Below are 24,178 nucleotides of genomic sequence, written 5' to 3'. Positions count from 1 at the left end.
AAATATTGAGGTATAAGTGATTATACCCATCTGCAATGTCTCTGGAGTTTCTTCTCAAAGCATTGCAAGGAATCGGGGAACTCCACGGAAATTCTTCCCCAGTAATTTCATTGAATAATCTTTATTTTCAGCTTTTGCTGTGTTTACTGTCGACTACGTATATAATATTTTTCTGGAGAGATTTGTCTCACCATAACTAACTGTCTTTATTGATTTATGTGAGGAGAGTGTAGGTACTTATTCAACTGCGGAAGGCATTATAGCTGCATCAGTTAGATTATAGAGTCATTGGAAAGTGCAGCACAGAAACAGGCTCTTCGGCCCATCTAGACCATGCCGAGTCCATTTAAACTGCCTACTCCCATCAGCATGCACTGGGACCGTAGCCCTTCTTACGCCTACTATCTATGTACCTATACAAACTTCATTGAAATCAAGTTTGCAAGCACCACTTTTGCTAGCAGGTCATTCCACACTCTCACAACCCTCTGAGTGAAGAAGTTTCCCCTCAGGTTCTCCTTAAACCTTTCACTTTTCACCATTACCCCTGATTGTAGCTTCAGTGGAAAAAGCTTGTGTGCATTTGCCCTATCTATACCCCTCAATTTTGTATACCTCAATCAAATCTGCTCTTAATCTTATACATTCTACATTTTCTTATAACTCAGGGTTTCCAGACCCAGCAACACAGAAACCATAGAAAAACTACAGCACAGAAACAGGCCTTTTGGCCCTTCTTGGCTGTGCCAAACTATTTTCTGCCTAGTTCCACTGACCTGCACACGGACCATATCCCTCCATACACCTCCCATCCATGTATCTGTCCAATTTATTCTTAAATGTTAAAAAAGAACCGGCATTTACCACCTTGTCTGGCAGCTCATTCCATACTCCCACCACTCTCTGTGTGAAGAAGCCCCCCCCCCCATGTTCCCTTTAAACTTTTCCCCCCTCACCCTTAACCCATGTCCTCTGGTTTTTTTCTCCCCTTGCCTCAGTGGAAAAAGCCTGCTTGTATTCACTCTATCTATACCCATCATAACTTTATATACCTCTATCAAATCTCCCCTCATTCTTCTACACTCCAGGGAATAAAGTCCTAGCCTATTCAACCTTTGTCTGTAACTGAGTTTCTCAAGTCCCAGCAACATCCTTGTAAACCTTCCCTGCACTCTTTCAACCTTATTAATATCCTTCTTGTAATTTGGTGACCAAAACTGAACAGAATACTCCAGATTCGGCCTCACCAATGCCTTATACACCCTCATCATAACATTCCAGTTCTTATACTCAGTACTTTGATTAATAAAGGCCAATGTACCAAAAGCTCTCTTTACGACTCTTTCTACCTGTGACGCCACTTTTAGGGAATTCTGTATCTGTATTCCCAGATCCCTCTGTTCTACTGCACTCCTCAGTGCCTTACCATTTACCCTGTATATTCTACCTTGGTTTGTCCTTCCAAAGTGCAATACCTCGCACTTGTCTGTATTAAACTCCATTTGCCATTTTTCAGCCCATTTTTCCAACTGGTCCAAGTCCCTCTGCAGGCTCTGAAAACCTTCCTTACTGTCCACTACACCTCCAATCTTTGTATCATCAGCAAACATCCTTGTAAATTTTCTCTCTACTCATTAACTTTATTTACATCTGCTTAAGCTGATGATCAAATGCAGAGATTTCCAGTAAGGATACTTAACTGTGGTTGGAAGGAAAAAGCTCCATTCAAAAGTACTTCCTTGATCCATAAGGACTAATAGCATTTACATCCTTACACATCCTTCCCCAATCCGAATCAATCCCCAATCTGCAAATAGCTGACAGTGCAGACCACAGACTGCACCTTAGGAGAGCTTTAAAGGAAATTGATATACAGTAGTGACTATCTGTAGTGGTGTGTTTTTGTTTTCTTTTTGAGTGGAATTCAATGTAAGTATGCTTGAAAAAGTAATTATACATTAATTTGGTACTGATTTTCTCGTAGCTCATCCAAGTTGTCAGCCTGCATCTCAGTGTTGACCTGCCTTTTACTGTCATGTGACCTCTGACCTTACCTAGGTGTATGTGATCAAGAGAAGAAACCCTATTTGGTAATGGCTTCCTTGTTAATTTTGCTGTTTTCTCAGACTCATTGGGATTAACAGTCATCCAAACATCCCCACCCTATTTCTAGCTCTGTATTTAAGTCAGCAGTGTGAAGAAAAATCACACATACCAGTCTGACTGCAAAGTAATCACAAAGGAAATCAGAACTATTTGCAATCACCCAGCCCTCCATTCCACACCAGTTCTAAAGTGCCTGAAGAGTCCTATGTGGGATACACTGCCGTTCCCACCAGTGGAACAACTGCTGCTTGAGTGCCTTTCTTACCTCTGACAACATTGCATTTTATTTTCCATGAAATCAATTTAAAGCTTCCATATATCACAAATAATCATATTCCAATACACATCAAAGCAGAGAAGCTGACATATTTAGCAAATCAAGATATAAAGCCACATGCTATTTTCTGAGAAACCATTAGCTATTTTTCACATTGGTTTGCGATTTATATATTTCTCAAATACAGCATTCTTGACTTGCTGCAGTAAACAAATTGACAGCAATCTTGCACCGTTCTGGGCTGGCATTCCGGGTCAAAATAACACAGTTGAACAAGGGTATGCAGAAGTTATTTCATCTAGGTTTAAGGTTCTTTATAATTAAACATTAAAGGTCCAACTCTGTTGTGGGCATCATATTGTCTTCTCTCTAAGGCATGTACAGTATCTAGTTTATTACACCCAGTTTTAAGCACTGTACATGAATTTAATCTGATAACATTGGCATAAAGCTTGCAATACTGACGGAAACTTCAAAATAATTTTGACCCTCTACATTTCTCTCCATAATGACTGATTTGGATATGAGTAGGTATGTTTTTTTAGCCGGCTGGTGGCGTAGTGGGATCCTCACCAAACTTCAAGGTGAGTGGTCCCGGGTTCGAAACCAGCCAGCTCCTTGCACGCTTTCCATCTGTGCTGGGTTGAGCGTCAAGCTAGCAATAGCCTCATTTAAAAAAAAAAAGGCAAATGCTATAGAAACAGCAAGGTTGCCACTCAAAGCGCCGCAAGGTCTGGAAAGGAACAACAACAAGGTATTAGGTTAAATGTACAACTTTTAGTGTTACCACTGTTCCCAGCCGAAGAGATTTTACCTCAGGGTTAAAAAAGAGAGACCTGCCCATTACACGACTGGCATTTAGGGCTGCAATGAAGGCCCTCCATCTGTGGCAGTGCTCAGGGCTTCCTTTTGGTTTTCACTCTTGTCAGTCACACAAATCCCAGGTAGAGGCTCAAGAATACCATCATACACAGATGTGGAAGGATTCTTCATTGCTGTTTCTGTAACAGTTTTGTTTTACCGGTCAGAGTTGTTAGCCGTGAGCTGAATCCCCAAACCTGGAGGACTGCGTTAAAAGAAGCATGCTTGAAAGTATGAGTCACCTCTGCTGGACTTCGATAATGTAGCAGGCAGATACTAATTGCAGTAAAACAGTATTGTTTTGAGATAGTAATTTGCTAATAAATAGTTGAATCACTATAATCTTTAAATTCTTTCCCATGTTTTATCAGGAGCTCATGAATGCTCCAGTGAAAACGCTGCTGTGATTGAACCAGAGGTTGGTGTGATCATTTAAAAGTTCCGATTGCCCATCCAATACAATTAGTTTTGTTAATAGTTGATGTCTTGCTTCCACCCAACAAACATTTGACAAGACAATTCTGGTAAATTGGGAGCTTTCTTAGTCTTTAAGATTCTTTGAAACTGACAGTTCCAGGATGGGTGAATATTAAATGCTTGAGAACATTGTTCACAGCAGCAAGAAGTGGGATTGATGAGTTTTAGCAAGAGAAGCACAGAAAAACATTACCAGCAAGGTTGCAAGAAGAACTACCACTGTAACTGGGTGTGCAAGGGTACAGTTTCCTCATTTCTTAGGAGAACAGTTTTAAGTGGGACAATGCTATGTCAGATGATCATCTGGAACCTATTATAAAATGATTTGGTAATCACATAGTGCCAAAGACTTTGAAAGAAATTCTTCAGTGCCTAGTTTGTACTTGATTTTTCAGTTGTAGGGAATTTTCTGGATTTCTTCTTGAAATACTTTTAATCTAATCTTATTCTATTTCCATTTTATTTCTTTTTAAAGTCGATGTTTGATATGTACACAAAATTTGTTTTTGGACTGAAAGCTTAAGAATGTTGAATCCATGCCATTTTAGATTGGGCCCACCTCTTTGTTAGTACTTGTGCCAATTCATGCAAAGGAAAGTAGCATAGATTTTTTACAGATGCTTCTTAAAATAATTAAGTTTGCCATCAAATATGTACACATAGAAAGTAATTACGGCTCCTTGGAGAATCAGCATTGTAAACTAGGCAGATCCAATTTGTCTGTATAAAGTCTGTACCCAAGTCCCAATATAAACAATGACTATAGTCTGTTTCCAACTCAAGGATAGAAAAAGAAATTTACACTGCGATTCTGGTATACACACTGATTTTAAAAAAAATACCACACAGTGCAGATACTGTTAGAAGTTACTGTGCTGCACAGTTTGAAAATAGAACTACTCCCTCTAAATTCAATTGAGTAAACAACATGGGGATCTTTGAAAGCACAGGAAATTTTTTAAAGGTTTAGAATGACTTGTGTTGATGACCTGCCTTAGTTTAGAGTGTAGATGCGGGAATACCCTGTAGAACCAGTGAAGCCTATTCTGCAATTCCATGCAATCATACATCATCTGTGACCTAGCATAATACATTCAGCTTTCTCCCATATTGCTCAATATCTGTTAATATAATTCATCCTCAAATTTAAAATTAACATCTGTTCAGGACACTTGGAGTAGATATCACCTACAAATTTAAGCTCATTATTGCTATTTGGTTTTCAAGTGGTTTGTCAGTCTATGCTTAATCATATCTTCGATTAATTTTTAGAGGGTTTAATTAAAGCGTTTAAAATTAAATTGAGTATGCATCAGAGAGGGAGTCATTTGCAGGGCTGTAGGGAAAAAGACTAAACAGGTTGCTCTGTTCGCAGTTGGCATACACTTAATGGGCCAAATAGTCACTTTCTGTGCTGAACAGATACGTATTTCTACTATTCTTCCCAGAATGCATTAGAGCAGTGATGTTCTTCCCAAACTGCATTAGACCAAACGACCACAAGATATAGGAGCAGAATTAGGCCATTTGGCCCATTGAGTCTGCTCCACCATTTTTTCATCATGGCTGATCCATTTTTCCTCTCAGTTCCAATCTCCTGCCTCCTCTCCCCCCGTATCCCTTCATACCCTGACCATTAAAGAGTCTATCAACATCTGTCTTAAATATACATAAAGACTTGGTCTCCACAGTTGCCTGTGGGCAACGAACTCCACAGATTCAACACTTCCTGTGTATAGAAATTCCTCCTCATCTCCATTCTAAAAGGATACCCCTCTATTCTAAGGCTGTGTCCTCTGGTCTTAGACTCTCCCACCATAGGGAACATCCTCTCTACATCCACTCTATCAAGGCCTTTCACTGTTCAATAGGTTTCAATTAGGTCACCCCTCATTCTACAGATTTCTGGTAAATACAGGTCCAGAGCATGAGATGTTCTTCAAATGACAAGCCATTCAACCCTGAAATAATTTAGTGAACCTCCTTTGAACCCTCTCCAGCTTCAGCACATCCTTTCTAAGATAATGGGCCCAGAACTGCTCATAAAACTCCAAGTGAGGCCTCACCAGTGCTTTGTAAAGTCTCAACATTACATCCTTGCTTTTATAACCTAGTCCTCTTGAAATGAACGCTAACATTGCATTTGCCTTCCTCACCTCATACTCAGCCTGCAAATTAACCTTTAGGGAATCCTGTACAGGGACTCCCTAGTCCCAGTTTTTTTTGTATTTTCTTTCCATTTAGAAAACAGTTAACGCTTTCATTTCTTCTATCAAAATGCATGACCATACACTTCCTGACCCTATATTCCATCTGCCACTTCTTGGTCCATTCTCTTAATCTGTCTAAGACCTTCTGTACCCTCTCTACTTCCTCAGAACTACCTGTCCTTCCACTTATCTTTGTATCATTTGCAAACTTTCCAATAAAGCCATCAATTCCATCATCCAAATCATTGACATGTAACGTAAAAATAATCAGTCATAACACCAACCCCTGTGGAACACTAGTACTTACTGGCAGCCAACCAGAAAAGGTTACCTTTATTCCCACTCTTTGTCTCCTGCCAATCAGACTCTGCTTTTTCTATACTAGAATCTTTCCTGTAATACTATGGGCTCGAAACTTCTTAAGCACCTTTTCAAAGGCCTTCTGAAATTCGAAGTAAAACTCTAGTGGTTGCGTAAGTCTAGGCAAGACGCACCCTGGTCCCACCAAACCAGTGAGATTTAGACGGCTATCCCACCCCAAACCCCGGTTTGTGTCGATGCTATTTTATTTTTCTCTGTTACAAATTCGTCTCATGAAATAACAGACAGCTCACTGCATACGATTAAAGGAATTTATGAATCTTAAGCAAAGGGTTAGTAAAGAAAAGAAAAAAAAAGTCCCATTTTAATTAAACAGTCAAATGTGCACAAGTTGGATCTCAACACTTCACCAATATTCACTGATCCTCAGTCGATCTCAGCACCTGGCTTCATCGAATCACGGTCCCCCACCGGGTTGAATCCTGTGACCAGTTCTCTCCAGTGCCTTCTCTCTTCATCTCCTGCCAAACAAATAAAAAACAAGACCAACTTTGGTGTCCCTCACAAAACCACCCCCCGAGTGTTCTCTCAAAACTTCTCCCAGTTCCACCATCCTGATTGGATGACTCACATTCCTCAGCCTCCTTTATCTTCAACAATAACTCAAACAGGCTGAAAGCAGAACAGACTGCTCTTACAGAACTGCTAAGATGAAATACCTACACCATAGCAGTAAAAATGTGAACCAGGGCCTTACACAAGTACACAACATCAACCGATTCTCCTTTGTCTATCCTGCTTGTTATTTCTTAAAAGAATTCCAACAGCTTTGTTGGGCGAGATCAACTCCAACATCTTCCCAACCACTGAGGTCAGACTAACTGGCCTAAAATTTCCTTTCTTCTGCCTCTCTCCTTTCTTGAAGACCAGAGTGATATTTACAATTTTCCAGTCTTCAAGAAGCGTTTTATAATCTAGTGATTCTTGAAAGATCATTACTAATACCTCCACAATCTCTTGAGCCACCTCCTTCAGAACGATGAGGTGTACATCATCCCAAGAACCTTCTCCTTGGTAGTAGTAATTTGACACACTTCATGACCCTGACACCTGGAACTTCCACCATATTGCTAGTGTCTTCCACAGTGAAGGCAGATGCAAAATACTTATTCAGTTCATCTGCCATTTCCTTGTCCTCTATTACTGCCTCTCCAGCATCGCTTTCCAGTGGTTCGATATCGATTCTTGCCTCTCTTTTACACTTCCTGTATCTGAAGAAATTTTTGGTTTCCTCTTTAATATTATTAGCTAGCATACTTTCATATTCCATCTTTACCTTCTTATTGACTTTTTTAGTTGCCTTCTGTTGGTTTTTGAAAGCTTCCCAATCCTCTAACTTCTCTCTATTGTGCTCTATTATATGCCTTCTCTTTGGCTTTTATGTTGGCTTTGACTTCTCTTGTTATCCACAGTTGTGTCATTTTTTTCATTAGAATACTTCTTCCTCTTTGTGATGTATACATCCTCTGCCTTCCTAATTGCTTCCAGAAATTCCAGCCATTGCTGCTCTGCCGTCATCCCTGCCAGTGTTCTTTTCCAATCAATTCTGGCCAACTCCTCTCTTATGTCTCTGTAATTCCCTTTACTCCATTGTAATACAGATACATCTGACTATAACTTCTCCTTCTCAAATTTCAGGATGAATTCGATCATATTATGATCACTTTTCCCTAAAGGTTCTTTTACTCGAGCTCTCTAATCAGTTCTGTCAATGCTCAACACCCAATTTAGAATAGCTGATCCCCTAGTGGGCTCAACCACAAACTGCTCTTAAAAAGCCATCCTGTGGGCATTCTAGAAACTCCCCCACCTGTATTCCGGTACCAACCTGATTTTACCAATCTTCCTGCATATTGAAATCCCCCATGACTATTCCAACATTGCCCTTTTGGCATGCTTTTTCTATCTCCCTTTGTAATTTGTAGACCACATCCTTACTGCTGTTTCAGGGTCTGTATACAACTCCCATTGGGGTCTTTTTATAAAAAGAGCATCATAGGAAGTCATTCCTGCCTGTGGCCATCAAACTTTACAACTCCTCCCTTGGAGGGTCAGACACCCTGAGCCAATAGGCTGGTCCTGGACTTATTTCCTGGCATAATTTACATATTATTATTTAATTATTTATGGTTTTATATTGCTATATTTATACTCTATTCTTGATGCAACTGTAACGAAACCCAATTTCTCTCGGGATCAATAAAGTATGACTATGACTTGCAGTTCCTTTGCTCTATCCACAATGATTCAACACCTTCTGACTTTATGTTACGACTTTCTAATGAATTGATTTCATTTTTTTTACCAGCAGAGCAAAGTCGCTCCCTCTGCCTTCCTGCCTGTCCTTTCGATACAATGTGTTTCCTTGGATATTAAGCTCCTGGCTATAATCTTACAGCCATGATTCAGTGATGCCTACAACTTTATACATGGCAATCTGTATTGTTTATCTACAAGTTCATCTACCTTATTCTGTAGACTGCACACATTTAAATATAACACCTTCAGTCCTCTATTCACCCTTTTTGATTTTTGTCCATCTTTAACATTTCAATTCATCCTGTTGACTGCAATTTTGCCCCATCATGAAAGGCCAAATTTAATGTCAGAGAAATGTATACAATATACATCCTGAAATGCTTTTTCTTTGCAAACATCCACAAAAACAGAGAAGTGCCCCAAAGAATGAACGACAGTTAAATGTGAGAACCCCAAAATCTCCCCCTGGCTCCCCCCTCCCGGCACGTAAGCGGCAGTGAGCAACGATCCCCCCTCCCCCCACCAGCAAAAAAAATGCACATCAGTACTATCACCGAGCCCAAGCGTGTGCTAAGCAATAGCAAAGACTTAGACCAGAGTTACTCCAGACTTCGCATTTCATCTGAAATTCAACAAACCACAGGTTCGTTCTCCCTCTCTCCCTCTCTCCCTCTCTCCCTCTCTCCCTCTCTCCCTCTCTCCCTCTCTCCCTCTCTCCCTCTCTCCCTCTCTCCCTCTCTCCCTCTCTCCCTCTCTCCCTCTCTCCCTCTCTCCCTCTCTCCCTCTCTCCCTCTCTCCCTCTCTCCCTCTCTCCTTCTCTCCCTCCCTCTCTCCCTCTCTCCCTCTCTCCCTCCCTCTCTCCCTCTCTCCCTCTCTCCCTCTCTCCCTCTCTCCCTCTCTCCCTCTCTCCCTCTCTCCCTCTCTCCCTCTCTCCCTCTCTCCCTCTCTCCCTCTCTCCCTCCCTCCCTCTCTCCCTCTCTCCCTCCCTCCCTCCCTCCCTCCCTCCCTCCCTCCCTCCCTCTCTCCCTCTCTCCCTCTCTCCCTCTCTCCCTCTCTCCCTCTCTCCCTCCCTCCCTCCCTCCCTCCCTCCCTCTCTCCCTCTCTCCCTCTCTCCCTCTCTCCCTCTCTCCCTCTCTCCCTCTCTCCCTCTCTCCCTCTCTCCCTCTCTCCCTCTCTCCCTCTCTCCCTCTCTCCCTCTCTCCCTCTCTCCCTCTCTCCCTCTCTCCCTCTCTCCCTCTCTCCCTCTCTCCCTCTCTCCCTCTCTCCCTCCCTCTCCCCCCCCCCCCGGCAAGGGAGAGGGAGGTGTCCCCCATTTTCACAGTGAGCAGGAGACATAACAACAACCCGCTGGTTTGCAATGTTAAAAATCTGTTTCGTCACTTTTTTTGAGCTCTGTGTCCAAAGATCACAAAGACCTCGGGTCTTCGGGCCCACAGTGAAAGATTTTTCGGCCTCCCGATGACACACGCATCTCCTGCCATGGCACCAACCCTCGACCTGCCCGTCTCCAGGGCCCCGAGATCTTAGGCTTCTGAACACGATCGAGATTCTCAGGCCAGACCTTTGGCATGTTGAATAACAGCAGTCGTGGAACCCTGAGAACGGGTCCCATTCCAGCAAAGAACTGAAGCCTGCATGTAACTCCAGGTCAGGGTCTTCAAAAGAACCCTGAAGGGGAAAAATAAAGATATTAAAGGTAGAAATAGTGTTGTTTCCGAAGATGCAAACAAAGGAGTCGCCGTTAGGCATCATCATCCCTCCTAAGCTCCATCATCAGGATGAGAGGTGACCTGATAGAGGTGTATAAGATGATGAGAGGCATTGATCGTGTAGATAGTCAGGGCTTTTTCCCAGGCTGAAATGGCTGCCACAAGAGGGCACAGGTTTAAGGTGCTGGGTGGTAGGTACAGAGGAGATGTCAGGAGTAAGTTTTTTACGCAGAGAGTGGTGGGTGCGTGGAATGGGCTGCCAGCAATGGTGGTGGAGGCGGATACGATAGGGTCTTTTAAGAGACTTTTGGGTAGGTACATGGAGCTTAGAAAAATAGAGGGCTGTGGGTAACCCTAGTAATTTCTAAGGTAGGGACATGTTCGGCACAACTTTGTGGGCCGAAGGGCCTGTATTGTGCTGTAGGTTTTCTGTGTTTCTATGGTTCTATCAGCTTTTTCTTGCTAGAAGTCACACTACACATTGCTTTTGTTTGTAAGTCAACTACCTCATCCTCAGCACTATCACTCCCATTCCCATCCCCCTGCCAAATTAGTTTAAATATTCTGCAGTGATGTTCTTCTCAAAGTGCATTAGAGGAGTGATGCTCAATTTTTTGTTCATGGAAGACATTCGAATTGACAATTAATTTTGAGGCCCAATCTTCAAACATGTGTTATTTAGCCACACTCTGACAGATTCTGACATTTTTTGACGTGTATATGAAGAAACAAATTCCAAAGTTTATTAACAGCCAAGTTTATGTTCAGTTTCCGACCAAACAAGAAGAAGCCAATAATGGATTCCCTGTTTAAAATGCTATGAACTATGACTCGTGATTTCTGTTTGACAGCCTAATTTCCTGAAAGTCCTGGAAAGTCAATAACAGCCTTTGTTTATGATCCTGCCATCATCTCATGATAAATTTTTTAATTAGCTGCTGTTTTGCAACTTGTTAGGTTAGTATTGTTTACTTTCACTTTTTGGGGCGGCACGGTTGCATAGTCGTTAGCACAATGCTTTACAGTACAGGTGAGTTGGGTTCAATTACTGCTGCTGTCTGTAAGGAGTTTATATGTTCTCTCCGTGACTGCATGGGTTTCCTCCACGTGCTCTGGTTTCTTCCCACACGCTAAAGATGTACCGTTTGGTAGGTTAATTGATCATTGTAAATTGTCCTGTGATGAGGTTAGGACTAAATTGGGAGATTGCTGGGTGATATGGTTTAAAGGACTGACTCCACGCTGCATCTCAATAAATAATAAATAAACTAAAAAGATACAGTACTCCCATTTTCTTACCATCTTTAGAATTAAACTTAAACATTTATATCAGTGTTTACTCATCACTGGTAGTTATCCAACTGTTCATTTGAAAAAGGAGTAATTTCCTTTCATGAAAGTCTTCCCGATATTTTCAATTCTATAATAATTTTACCAGAAGGTTGGAAGGTGGCAGATGTTATTCCCTTGTTCAACAAAGGTAGTAGGAATAATCCTGAGATTTATAGACCAGTGAGTTTTGCATCTATTGAAGGAGAAAGGATTTATGAGCATTTGGAGGAACATAATCTGATTAGGGATAGCCAACGTGGCTTTGTGAGAGGCAGGTCATACATCACAAGCCTGATTGAATTCTTTGTGGATGTGACAAAACACATTGATGAAGGTAGTGGATGTGGTGTCTATGAATTTTGGGATAGCATTTGACAAGGTTCCCCAAGGTAGACTCATTTAGAAAGTTAGGAGGCATGGGATCCGGAGAAGCTTGGCTGTGTGGATTCAGTATTGGCTTGCCGACAGAAGGTAGAGGATGGTAGTAGGTTCTACCTGGAGGTTGGTAACCAGTGGTCTGTTCTGGTTCCCTCCTCTTTGTAATTTTTTAAAAATTAATGACTTGGCTGATTAAGTGAAAGGATATAATAAATTTGCAGGTCACACAAAATTTGTTGGTGTTGTGGATAGTGTGTAAGGTTGTGGTAGGTTTGAACAGGATATTGATAGGATGCAGAGCTGACTGAGAAGAGGCAGATGGAGTTCAGTTGGAATAGTGTGGAATATTGTGTTCAGCACTGGTCCCCTCATTATAGGAAGGATGTGGAAGTCTTAGAGAGGGTACAGAGGAGATTTACCTGTATGCTGTTTAGATGAGGAAAGACTGGGTGAGCTAAAGCTTTTCTGTTTAGAGCAAAGGAGGATGAGAAGCAACTTGATAGAGGAATGTAACATTATAAGAGTCATTGATAGAGTGGACAGCCAGTGCCTTTTTCTCAGGGCAAAAGTGGCTAATATAAGAGGGCATAATTTTAAGGTTACTGGAGCAAAGTATAGATGGGAAGGATGTCAGAGGTAGGTCTTCTAAACAGACTGATGGGTGCGTAGCACACACTGCCAGGTGTGGTGGTAGAGGCAAATACGTTAGGGACATTCAGAAGACTCTTAGATAGGCATATGTATGGAAACAGAATGAAGGGCTATGGGGAAGGAAAAGGTTAGATAGATAAAGGGCCGGCACAGCGTCGTGGGCCGAAAGGCCTGTATTGTGCTGTACTGCTCTACATTCTACGTTCTAATTTTCTAGTTCTTGCAAAACCATAAAATTTGTATTGAACGATGAATTTCTCTCTTCTATCTTTTGCTTTCAAGAAGAACCTTCAGATTAGTTTATCAAATAGGAAAAGATTTCTGAGTTAATATGAGTTTTATGATTTCAGGCAGTATTAATGAAGATAAATGTGTATTAAGGTTCTGAAATGAAAATTTAACTTTTGAACTTGCACATGGTCCTCAACATCAGTATATAAAATATCAGGTTTTATTCTTCCTGGCCAAGCAGATGTTTGACACCTGTCTTTTAAGGTTCTTCAAATTAAACTATTTAGAAAATCTGAGCTTGTGAATTTCTGTTTAACAGATGTGCTTTACACAAATTGTCCCCACATACCTTGGTCCTATCATCTCTGTAGTATCTTAGAAAAACAAAATACTACAGAGATGCAGGAAATGTGTAATGAAAACTGAAAATGCTGGCAACATTCTTCAAAATTAGACAGGACCTATGGAGAGAAGAACAAAGTTAACAGGTCAAGTCAACGACCCTCTAATGCAAGTTTGTAATCTTTTCACAGATGCTTCCTGACCTGCTAAGTATTTCCAGGGTTTCCCATTACAATTATAGATAAGTTTTATTAGTGTAGTCCAGCAAGTTTATGTATAGCCTGAAAGAGGAGTTGAAGATTTCCATCCATGGGCCAGGCTCCAAGTGGTGTTCAACTATCTACAACTGAACAGAAACTTACTTCCTTTCCACCTTTCCCCTCATGTTAGTGGCTCTGAGGAGAGCTAGAAAGAATTAAGAAGCAGGCTAAATATAGCTTGGGGATGCACAACATAAAGTCTTTCCTTAAAGCCAATGGGATATCAGCTGGACTTTTAGAGATTGCTTTGTGTGTTCTCAGAACAGCTTCCCATCAGATTGTTTGCCTCTTGTTCACTCTCACCAAGTAGAAATGATCCATCAAACTAACACTGGAGTTTTAACTGAAATTCCAAATGTTTTCAGACCCCGATTCTGGGCAAAAATATAAGTTTCCAACTAGTTACCAGTTGTCCTCTCAATTCTGCTTATTGTAGCGTTGTAGCTGAGACCTGCTACTTAAATAAAAGTAGCAGGTCTCAGCTACTTTTTGAAGTAGCTTCAAAATGGTACTTTCAGACCCATTCTGAAGGCAATTCCGTAAAAAACATATTTTTTAGTTCTGTAGTTATAAAGACTTTCCTTTATTCTTTCCAAATAAGTACTTAAACCTAAAGATCTTATTTCTTCATAGGTTAAGCTGTTCAAAATCCGAGAAGTCCTGTGATGAGAACTTGGGTCACAACTTTTTGATGTACATTTTGTTGCTGCATTTGCTTCTGTTGCCTAATCAAGTAGCCCTCAAAAAAATCTTCGATTTGGCCAAGAGACTACATGCACAAATACATAGAAACGATGAGGAAAAACTCAGCCAGAGGAAGGGCAGTAGTAATCAGAATCAGAATTTCATTATGTTGTCCCCCGGTAAGCCTCAGGCTCACTCAGCTCGCTTTCGTCTAGGGGGAGCAGCCCTCGGCCCTGCCTAACTGGGTAATCAAGTTTGTGTGGATGCTGTGTGATGTACCCCACCTCGCCAAATAACAGACAATACACCTTATGCAATTAAATGATTACACTTTGTAGATCTTACTGGAACTATAATTAATAGAGATAAAATATAAAAGGAAAGTAAAAGTTGCCAAACTTATCAAGGTTCAACCACTTCGTGCACAACCATTGGAGCTCAATGAACGGGGTCTTCTTTCCACCATGCGATCTCCTCCGACCCCCTCGACCCGCCGTCTGGGACCAACCACGGTGGTCGACCAGCGCGCGTCCAGCACGTCCTTCCTCTTCGGTTCTCCTCCTGAAAGCCCTGGGCCTCAGACTCCCGCTTGGGGTCCGTTCCGTCACCCAGCTTACAGCATCGCGTCTCCTCTCTCTGTCCCCAGCTTGCCTTCTGCCCCAAAGCCCGCGAAAACAATAGCTTACAGACACACAAGAAAGAATAACATCTATCCCAATTGGTTAGCAAATAAATACAATTCTCTCTATCAGTAACTATAACCCAAACAAGCTGCTATAGAGAAACACTTTCTCAGCAGTTAACATAACAAAGAAACCATTTTATTCTAACATAACAAAGAAGCCATTTTTTTAACCTTAGCAGTAACGTAAAAGAAGAAACTCCTTACAGTTAGAAGTTGGATGAGACTTGGTATGTCATGAAAGATGCTCACAAATTTCTATAGATGTACTATGTAGAGCATCACCGTCTGATATGGAGGGGCACTGCAAAAATTCAGAAATAGTTGTAGAAGGTTGTAAACTCTGCCAGCTCTATCATGGACACTAGCCTCCCCAGCATCCAGGACACCTTCAAAAGACGATGCCTCAAAAGGGTGGCATTCATCAGTAAAGACCCTCATCACCCGGGACATGCCATTTTCTCATTGCTACCATTGAGAAGGAGGTACAGGAGCCCAAAGACACACATTCAATGTTTCAGAAATTGCTTCCCCCTCCACTGTCAGATTTCTGAATGGACAATGAATCATGTATCAATATTTTTCCTCTGTTTTTGCACTTAATTTAATTTTCTTTTTTCATATATACTGTACTTATTGTAATTTAGTTACTATGTATTGCAATGTACTGCTACTGCTAAGTTAACAAATTTCACAACACATGCCAGTGAGATTAAACCTTATTCTGCTTCTGACTACTCCTCACTGTGCTATTGCTATTTCGCTCTGTCCATCTGTCCAGCACCCCACATAGATACCGAGAACATGATAGAAAAATTAAATCTGTTCCCGTTCCTATTCTCCTACATTTGGGTTAAACAAAGCAAGGAATGGGGAAAAAGTCCTCCCAAATGCAGTGGCTCACCAACTACAGTATGGAGGTATGCTCCTCCATACCGGACGGTGATGCTCTCCACAGAACATCTTTAGAAATTTGTGAACATCTTTGGTGATACACCAATTCTCCTCCACCTTCTAATGAGATTCTGATTACTGCTGCCTCTCTTCATGGGCAGAGAGGTCACCAAGGTGCAACTCCTTAGTCAAAGAATGGCTATCTGTGTTTGTCAACAATGTTTCATCTACTCCGTCTATTTTTGTGCAGTATTCATTACCACCTGCAATGTTTTGGTGTAGCTTAGAAATGCAGTTCACTTCATCTTTGCCTTTGCAGGTGGGGGAAGGAAGTAGAGGTCCCCTCTTTACCCCTTCCTGGAAGTGCAGGAGCTATATAATAAGAGGAGAAAGACACCTGACAGCACACCAGTTCAGAAAATGCTATCATTAGTGAAATGCAAAATAGTTCGGAGCACTATTTCTCAATATTTACAAGAATACAGTGCTTAGATAAATGCCTGATGATGTTATTGGCTGTCCTGGAGACGTCCATGGATTGCTAGGTGTGCATCGGGTGAGCGTACATTGGCAACGATGAGTGTATTTTTTTTTGGGAAATCTCTAACTACCTCACCAGAACTTCACAGACCAACTGTACCCTTTGCAGTTCACCCTCTCCATTTTGGATAATGTACACTAGCTTTGGATCCACTGAGTTAGAGAGATATATTTTGGGCAAGGTGCTCCAGGCACTAGGACAATGTAGCCTGGCACAAGGTGCAGGAATCCGGTGCAGACAGTCACCGTGGTCTGGTAGCACACGAGAATCACAAACACGAGAAAATTTGCAGATGCTGGAAATCCAAAGCAACACACACAAAATGCTGGAGGAACTCAGGCAGCAACTGTGGAAAAAAATAAACAGTCAATGTTTTGGGCCGAGACCTGATGAAGTCCTGATGAAGACCTGATGAAGAGTCTCAGCCCAAAACATCAACTGTTTACTATTTTCCATGGATGCTGCCTGGCCTGCTGAGTTTCTCCACATTTTATGTGTGTTGCCTGGGACCACGCATCCACACTGCTTCTGAGGACTCTTAACGAGGAACACAATTGGAATGCCATCTTTGCATGTCTGATGCACTCTCGATACATTGTCAGGCCTGTCTGATGAGATTAATAGGAGCATGGGGGAAATCCATCTTTATGCTCAAGGAGGAGGTGCAAGAGCCTGAAGAATCGCACTCAATGTTTTAGGAACATCTTCTTCTCAGATTTCTGAACAGGCCATGAACACCACCTCATTAATCTTCTTTCACACAAGTTATTTATTATTGTAACTAATAGTAATTTTTTCTGCCTTGCACTGAGCTGCTACGACAAGGCAACAAGGTTCACAACGTATATCAGTGATAATAAACCACATTCTGATTCTGATGCTCTTACAGCAGGTTTAAACAAGCTGAGGAACTTTGACTTCCAGAATGGTGGTCTTTGTATTTCTTGGGAAGAGTCTGGCAACAGTTGCATCACACAGCATCAGCTGGTGTGGAGGCACTTCCCAAGGCCACTGTGATTGTGCTGAGGTTTAGTGTCTGCCAAAGGGAGCAGCTTGAAACTCCTTGGGAACAGTGCCATGCCATCAGGGACCAACCTAACATCCTGATGGAACAGAAGGATGCTACCTATAAGCTGCTGGCTGTTCTCCAAGAACAGGGAAATGCCACACATGAGCAGATTAGTGTCCTCAATGAGCACTAGGATGCACTCTATAAGTGTTCCCTTTATTCTCTGAGATGTGGCCCAGATAGCAAGAGCAGCGGTATGCCACCTCCCTGTGACTGCCACACCGCTTTATCATGAGCAGAGAGTCCTGTTCATGTTATGCTGTCAGATGACATGGAAAGGAATAATGATGGCTTGGTCCGGGTATCTGTAATCCAGCTGGGTCTGGTTGAAATAGAGGTATTATGAAAATTTGAGAGACAAGAGATCATTGTGGCACCTACCTACTGCCTTAAGCTTTGTCAGTGTACAGAACCTGCTGTGCATAAATGTGCCCCTTCATAAGGTCATCAGTTCACCTTGTGCAGCAGCCCGCGAGCAACACCCAGGCACGCTGCCAGCCATTCCAGAATGTGCCGTCAATTGGCTAGGGTGGGTCTGAGAAAGGGATTTCATCAAGAGCCTGAAGAATTTGAACAAGGTTTCATGATAAGATGAAATGTTTGCTTGATCCTGCTGTTTCCTAGGAGCCTTCCATTATAGAGGGATGAAAATGTTCAAGAATTCTGAGCCTTCATGGGTACAGCACCTATTGTGAAACCTTTTGAAGAAAATTGGAGTTAAGCTGTCTAAACTTGTAGCTATGATATGAAATGCTGATGACTTGTCCGTACAAATTACATACACAAAAATTATATTTGTGGTTTTAAATTTTTATAAATATAGGAAGTAGAGATATAATTCTTAGTCAATTTGCAACCTGGTATCTAATCACACTGGAGCCAAGAGTTCTCTAATTGTTCCAGCAAGTCATCTCTTAACTTGTGGCATTTAACTCCAGTCTGGCAAATATCTTGAAAAAAATTCAACTTTCTCAGACTGCTGTATTCTGTGGTGTTAAAAACTATTTTGAATTTGTATATTTGTTTTAAATATTAGATTAAGTTGCTGTAAAATTAATGTTGATCACAGCTGTAATTTAACTTCTGAAGTGAGGATGACATTTGGCTGATTTGATAGTCGCCCATTTGCAGCCCACCTTTAGCAACCTGCCATTTTCTGTGTCTTATAAATTCCAGTGTGCTCTTGTTCAATGACAGTGTTCAATGTCAGCCCATTCATCTTGGTGACAGTTCATATTTAATATTTTGAGAAATGCAAACACATCAAAATAATCTTAGCTGATATCATTTACTTCATTTCTTTTCCCTGATAGGTCATCATGATAGGAGATGATATTCTGTATGATGTAGGTGGAGCCCAGAAGTGTGGTATGAAGGCTGTCCAAGTAAGGACAGGCAAGTACAGGTAAGTAAATTTACAAATCTCTCGTTCACTGTGTCCTAATAAGAGCAGCTGTTGTCTCATACTAGCTGAGAACCACTGCAGGGCCGCCCACATAGGCCACTCCAGTGGTTGGAATCTGTTTAAAGCAGGAGAGAACAATGGTGCATTCCATAAAGATTACAGCACATCATAAAAGTGATTCTGTGACACATCATAGATGTGGGCCAACCAAATGAAATAACATTTTATTAATATTTATTCCCATGTAATCATCTGTCAACATATTATAAGGTTGGCAGTCTTTCTTGCACTGAAGTCTCATTATGTGGATTAGAAGAATGATAACACTGTTCTGTGCTTGTCAGTTTTTCTAGTGATTATTATTGTCCATTGTGAACTGCACACAGACAATAGATGGTTTATGCTTTCCAAAGGTCATGTAGATAACGGACACCATTCACACAGCTAGCATATTCTCCAATAAAACCTACAATTTATGGCCCAACTATCATCACTACAGTTAACTGCTTCTTGAATAACTGCAGAATATTCTTCCAACTGACAATGAAGGAGGCTGTCATGACCATTATTTATTTGTTGTGGAGAAACATTCTAACCGGCTGCATCACCGTCTGGTATTGGGGCGGGGGGGGGGGGTTGCTTCTGCACAGGATCGAAATAAGCTGCAGAGTCTTGTAAACTTAGTTGGCTCCATCATGGGCACTAGCCTCTGTAGTATCCAGGACATCTTCAAGGAACAACACCTCAAAAATGTGCCGTCCATCATTAAAGACCCCCATCACGTAGGATATGCCCTGCGCAAGTGGGCACACAGGAACCTGAGAGCACACACTTAACGATTCAGGTACAGCTTCTTCCTCTGCCGTCCGATTTGTGAATGGACAGTGAACCCATGAACGCTACCTCACTACCTTATATATATATACTTACTGTAATTCACAGTTTTTTCTTTTCTGTTATTATATATTGCAATGTACAGCTGCCGCAAAGACAACAAATTTCACGACATATGCTGGTGATAATAAATCTGATTCTGATTCTGAACTTTCTCATACTCAATATGTCTTTTGCTAGTTTGTGGTTTACCCCCTTGTCTTTCAGTTGTGGCTTGGACCTAAATAGCTCTCTATATTGGCACTTTCTAATTCACCTTTTACCTTTACTCATCCCTTCTAAATATGACTTTTTAATTTTCCATTTCTTGTTCTAATGTGCCTTGGCTTGTCAATCTTCTTCTTCAGACTCCCATCTGCTGAGAAGAGTGGCAAGGTCTTTAACCACCTTCTGTTCTAACCTAGAAGTGTTTGATGCAAAAATACTATAGGATCAGTACAGAGTGATGACTGGATGTACAGTGTCTTTATGCATGAGGCCTTTTTATAAACCAGGAGGCCAATCATATTAAAATGAGCAACACACATAAAAGTTGCTGGTGAACGCAGCAGGCCAGGCAGCATCTCTAGGAAGAGGTGCAGTCGACGTTTCAGGCCGAGACCCTTCGTCAGGACTAACTGAAGGAAGAGTGAGTAAGGGATTTGAAAGTTGGAAGGGGAGGGGGAGATCCAAAATGATAGGAGAAGACAGGAGGGGGAGGGATGGAGCCAAGAGCTGGACAGGTGATAGGCAAAAGGGATATGAGAGGATCATGGGACAGGAGGTCCGGGAAGAAAGACAAGGAGGGGGAGGACCCAGAGGATGGGCAAGGGGTATATTCAGAGGGACAGAGGGAGAAAAAGGAGAGTGAGAGAAAGAATGTGTGTATATAAATAAATAACGGATGGGGTACGAGGGGGAGATCGGGCATTAGCGCAAGTTAAAGAAGTCGATGTTCATGCCATCAGGTTGGAGGCTACCCAGACGGAATATAAGGTGTTGTTCCTCCAACCTGAGTGTGGCTTCATCTTTACAGTAGAGGAGGCCGTGGATAGACATGTCAGAATGGGAATGGGATGTGGAATTAAAATGTGTGGCCACTGGGAGATCCTGCTTTCTCTGGCAGACAGAGCGTAGGTGTTCAGCAAAGCGGTCTCCCAGTCTGCGTCAGGTCTCGCCAATATATAAAAGGCCACATCGGGAGCACTGGACGCAGTATATCACCCCAGCTGACTCAAGGTGAAGTGTTGCCTCACCTGCAAGGACTGTTTGGGGCCCTGAATGGTGGTAAGGGAGGAAGTGTAAGGGCATGTGTAGCACTTGTTCCGCTTACATGGATAAGTGCCAGGAGGGAGATCAGTGGGGAGGGATGGGGGTGACGAATGGACAAGGGAGTTGCGTAGGGAGCAATCCCTGCTGAATGCGGAGGGGGGGGGTGGGGAGGGAAAGGTGTGCTTAGTGGTGGGATCCCGTTGGAGATGGCGGAAGTTACGGAGAATAATATGATAATATGTTGGACCCGGAGGCTGATGGGGTGGTAGGTGAGGACCAGGGGAACCCTATTCCTAGTGGGGTGGCGGGAGGATGGAGTGAGAGCAGATGTACGTGAAATGGGGGAGATGTGTTTAAGAGCAGAGTTGATAGTGGAGGAAGGGAAGCCCCTTTCTTTAAAAAAGGAAGACATCTCCCTCGTCCTAGAATGAAAAGCCTCATCCTGAGAGCAGATGCGGTGGAGATGGAGGAATTGCGAAAAGGGGATGGCGTTTTTGCAAGAGACAGTGTGAGAAGAGGAATAGTCCAGATAGCTGTGAGAGTCAGTAGGCTTATAGTAGACATAAATGGATAAGCTGTCTCCAGAGACAGAGACAGAAAGATCTAGAAAGGGGAGGGAGGTGTCGGAAATGGACCAGGTAAACTTGAGGGCAGAGTGAAAGTTGGAGGCAAAGTTAATAAAGTCAACGAGCTCTGCACGCGTGCAGGAAGCAGTGCCAATGCAGTCGTCGATGTAGCGAAGGAAAAGTGGGGGACAGATACCAGAATAGGTGTGGAACATAGATTGTTCCACAAAGCCAACAAAAAGGCAGGCATAGCCAGGACCCATACGGGTGCCCATAGCTACACCTTTAGTTTGGAGGAAGTGGGAGGAGCCAAAGGAAAAATTATTAAGAGTAAGGACTAATTCCGCTAGACGGAGCAGAGTGGTGGTAGAGGGGATCCTTCGCTACATCAACGACTGCATTGGCGCTGCTTCCTGCACGCGTGCAGAACTCGTTGACTTTATTAACTTTGCCTCCAACTTTCACCCTGCCCTCAAGTTTACCTGGTCCATTTCCGACACCTCCCTCCCCTTTCTAGATCTTTCTGTCTCTGTCTCTGGAGACAGCTTATCCACTTATGTCTACTATAAGCCTACTGACTCTCACAGCTATCTGGACTATTCCTCTTCTCACCCTGTCTCTTGCAAAAACGCCATCCCCTTTTCGCAATTCCTCCATCTCCGCCGCATCTGCTCTCAGGATGAGGCTTTTCATTCTAGGACAAGGGAGATGTCTTCCTTTTTTAAAGAAAGGGGCTTCCCTTCCTCCACTATCAACTCTGCTCTTAAACGCATCTCCCCCATTTCACGTACATCTGCTCTCACTCCATCCTCCCACCACCCCACTAGGAATAGGGTTCCCCTGGTCCTCACCTACCACCCCATCAGCCTCCGGGTCCAACATATTATTCTCCGTAACTTCCGCCACCTCCAACGGGATCCCACCACTAAGCACACCTTTCCCTCCCCCCCCCCACATTCCGCAGGGATCGCTCCCTATGCAACTCCCTTGTCCATTCGTCCCCCCCATCCCTCCCCACTGATCTCCCTCCTGGCACTTATCCGTGTAAGCGGAACAAGTGCTACACATGCCCTTACACTTCCTCCCTTACCACCATTCAGGGCCCCAAACAGTCCTTCCAGGTGAGGCAACACTTCACCTGTGAGTCGACTGGGGTGATACACTGCGTCCGGTGCTCCCGATGTGGCCTTTTATATATTGGCGAGACCCGACACAGACTGGGAGACTGCTTTGCTGAACACCTACGCTCTGTCCGCCAGAGAAAGCAGGATCTCCCAGTGGCCACACATTTTAATTCTACATCCCATTCCCATTCTGACATGTCTATCCACGGCCTCCTCTACTGTAAAGATGAAGCCACACTCAGGTTGGAGGAACAACACCTTATATTCCGTCTGGGTCGCCTCCAACCTGATGGCATGAACATCGACTTCTCTAACTTCCGCTAGGCCCCACCTCCCCCTCGTATCCCATCTGTTACTCATTTTTATGCACACATTCTTTCTCTCACTCTCCTTTTTCTCCCTCTGTCCCTCTGAATATACCTCTTGCCCATCCTCTGGGTCCCCCCCCCCGTCTTTCTTCCCGGACCTCCTGTCCCATGATCCTCTCGTATCCCCTTTTGCCAATCACCTGTCCAGCTCTTGGCTCCATCCCTCCCCCTCCTGTCTTCTCCTATCATTTTGGATCTCCCCCTCCGCTTCCAACTTTCAAATCCTTTACTCACTCTTCCTTCAGTTAGTCCTGACGAAGGGTCTCGGCCTGAAACGTCGACTGCACCTCTTCCTACAGATGCTGCCTGGCCTGCTGCGTTCACCAGCAACTTTTATGTATGTTGCTTGAATTTCCAGCATCTGCAGAATTCCTGTTGTTTGCATATTAAAATGAGTTTATTTTGCAGCTGAACAAGCCGTTCAGCACATTTTGCATGAGCTGCAGTGTGAAATTATACTTCCCCAGTAGCCACATTTGGCATTCTGGCATCTTTCCCCTCTCTTCCCAGTCCTGATGAAGGGTCTTGGCTCGAAACATCAACTGTTTACTCTTTTTCCATAGATACTGCTTGGCCTGCTGAGTTCCTCCAGCAATTTGTGTGTGTTGTATTTGTAAATTATTTTTTTAAATTTGCATGTAAGCACCATCAGTTTAAATGTAGAGTTAATTCAAAGAAAGTATGCAGCATGTTTTACCAGACATTCTGAAGAATGATTCTTTTGCACACCTTGACTTCAACACTAAAGAAAAATGTGACGAGATTGAACAGTATAATTAAGACCCATTAAAACTGAATAATGATCGCTTGGGTGTATCTTCTATTCATATTAATTGAATCATTTAAAATTGAATAAAAATCTAATTATATAATAAGTTGAATGAAACAAATTAAATAAAGAAAATACTAGAATAGATTTCACAAAATTTCAGTTTAATTTTGTGATCATTTAAACAGAGTTACTTTGAATTAAGTCTGCGGAATTTCCAGTTCTTTAATCAGTCACATTTGCAGCAATTAATATCATGGTAAGCTATTGAACTTTTATATAATGGCATTGCTTCATAAAAGCCATGCAACATAAACTTGGCTTTTGCTCCACTGATCTCTTGATGCCAGGCTATAATCTAGCAGCATTTTAGTTCTTTGGTGCTATTGAAATGGAATTTCTATAATGGAACTGTGAAATATATACTGCTTCTGCTGTTGTCAAGTATCTTGACAAT

At 42.5% G+C, this 24,178-nt stretch overlaps 1 protein-coding gene across 7 annotated transcripts in view; it reads left to right on the top strand.

Moving 5' to 3' along the window:
- lhpp (phospholysine phosphohistidine inorganic pyrophosphate phosphatase) overlaps positions 1–24,178 on the top strand; it is a 152,261-nt gene that overhangs the window by 88,501 nt on the left and 39,582 nt on the right. For all 7 annotated transcript variants that reach the window (XM_072239455.1, XM_072239454.1, XM_072239461.1 and 4 more), the window contains one exon: positions 18,658–18,749. In XM_072239455.1, coding sequence (XP_072095556.1) covers positions 18,658–18,749 — 92 coding nt within the window. The remainder of the gene's footprint in view (positions 1–18,657; positions 18,750–24,178) is intronic.

This window comes from Mobula birostris, chromosome 21 (genome assembly GCF_030028105.1).
Source record: "Mobula birostris isolate sMobBir1 chromosome 21, sMobBir1.hap1, whole genome shotgun sequence".
Taxonomy (NCBI): domain Eukaryota; kingdom Metazoa; phylum Chordata; class Chondrichthyes; order Myliobatiformes; family Myliobatidae; genus Mobula; species Mobula birostris.
This window is presented reverse-complemented; position numbering and strand designations above follow the sequence as displayed.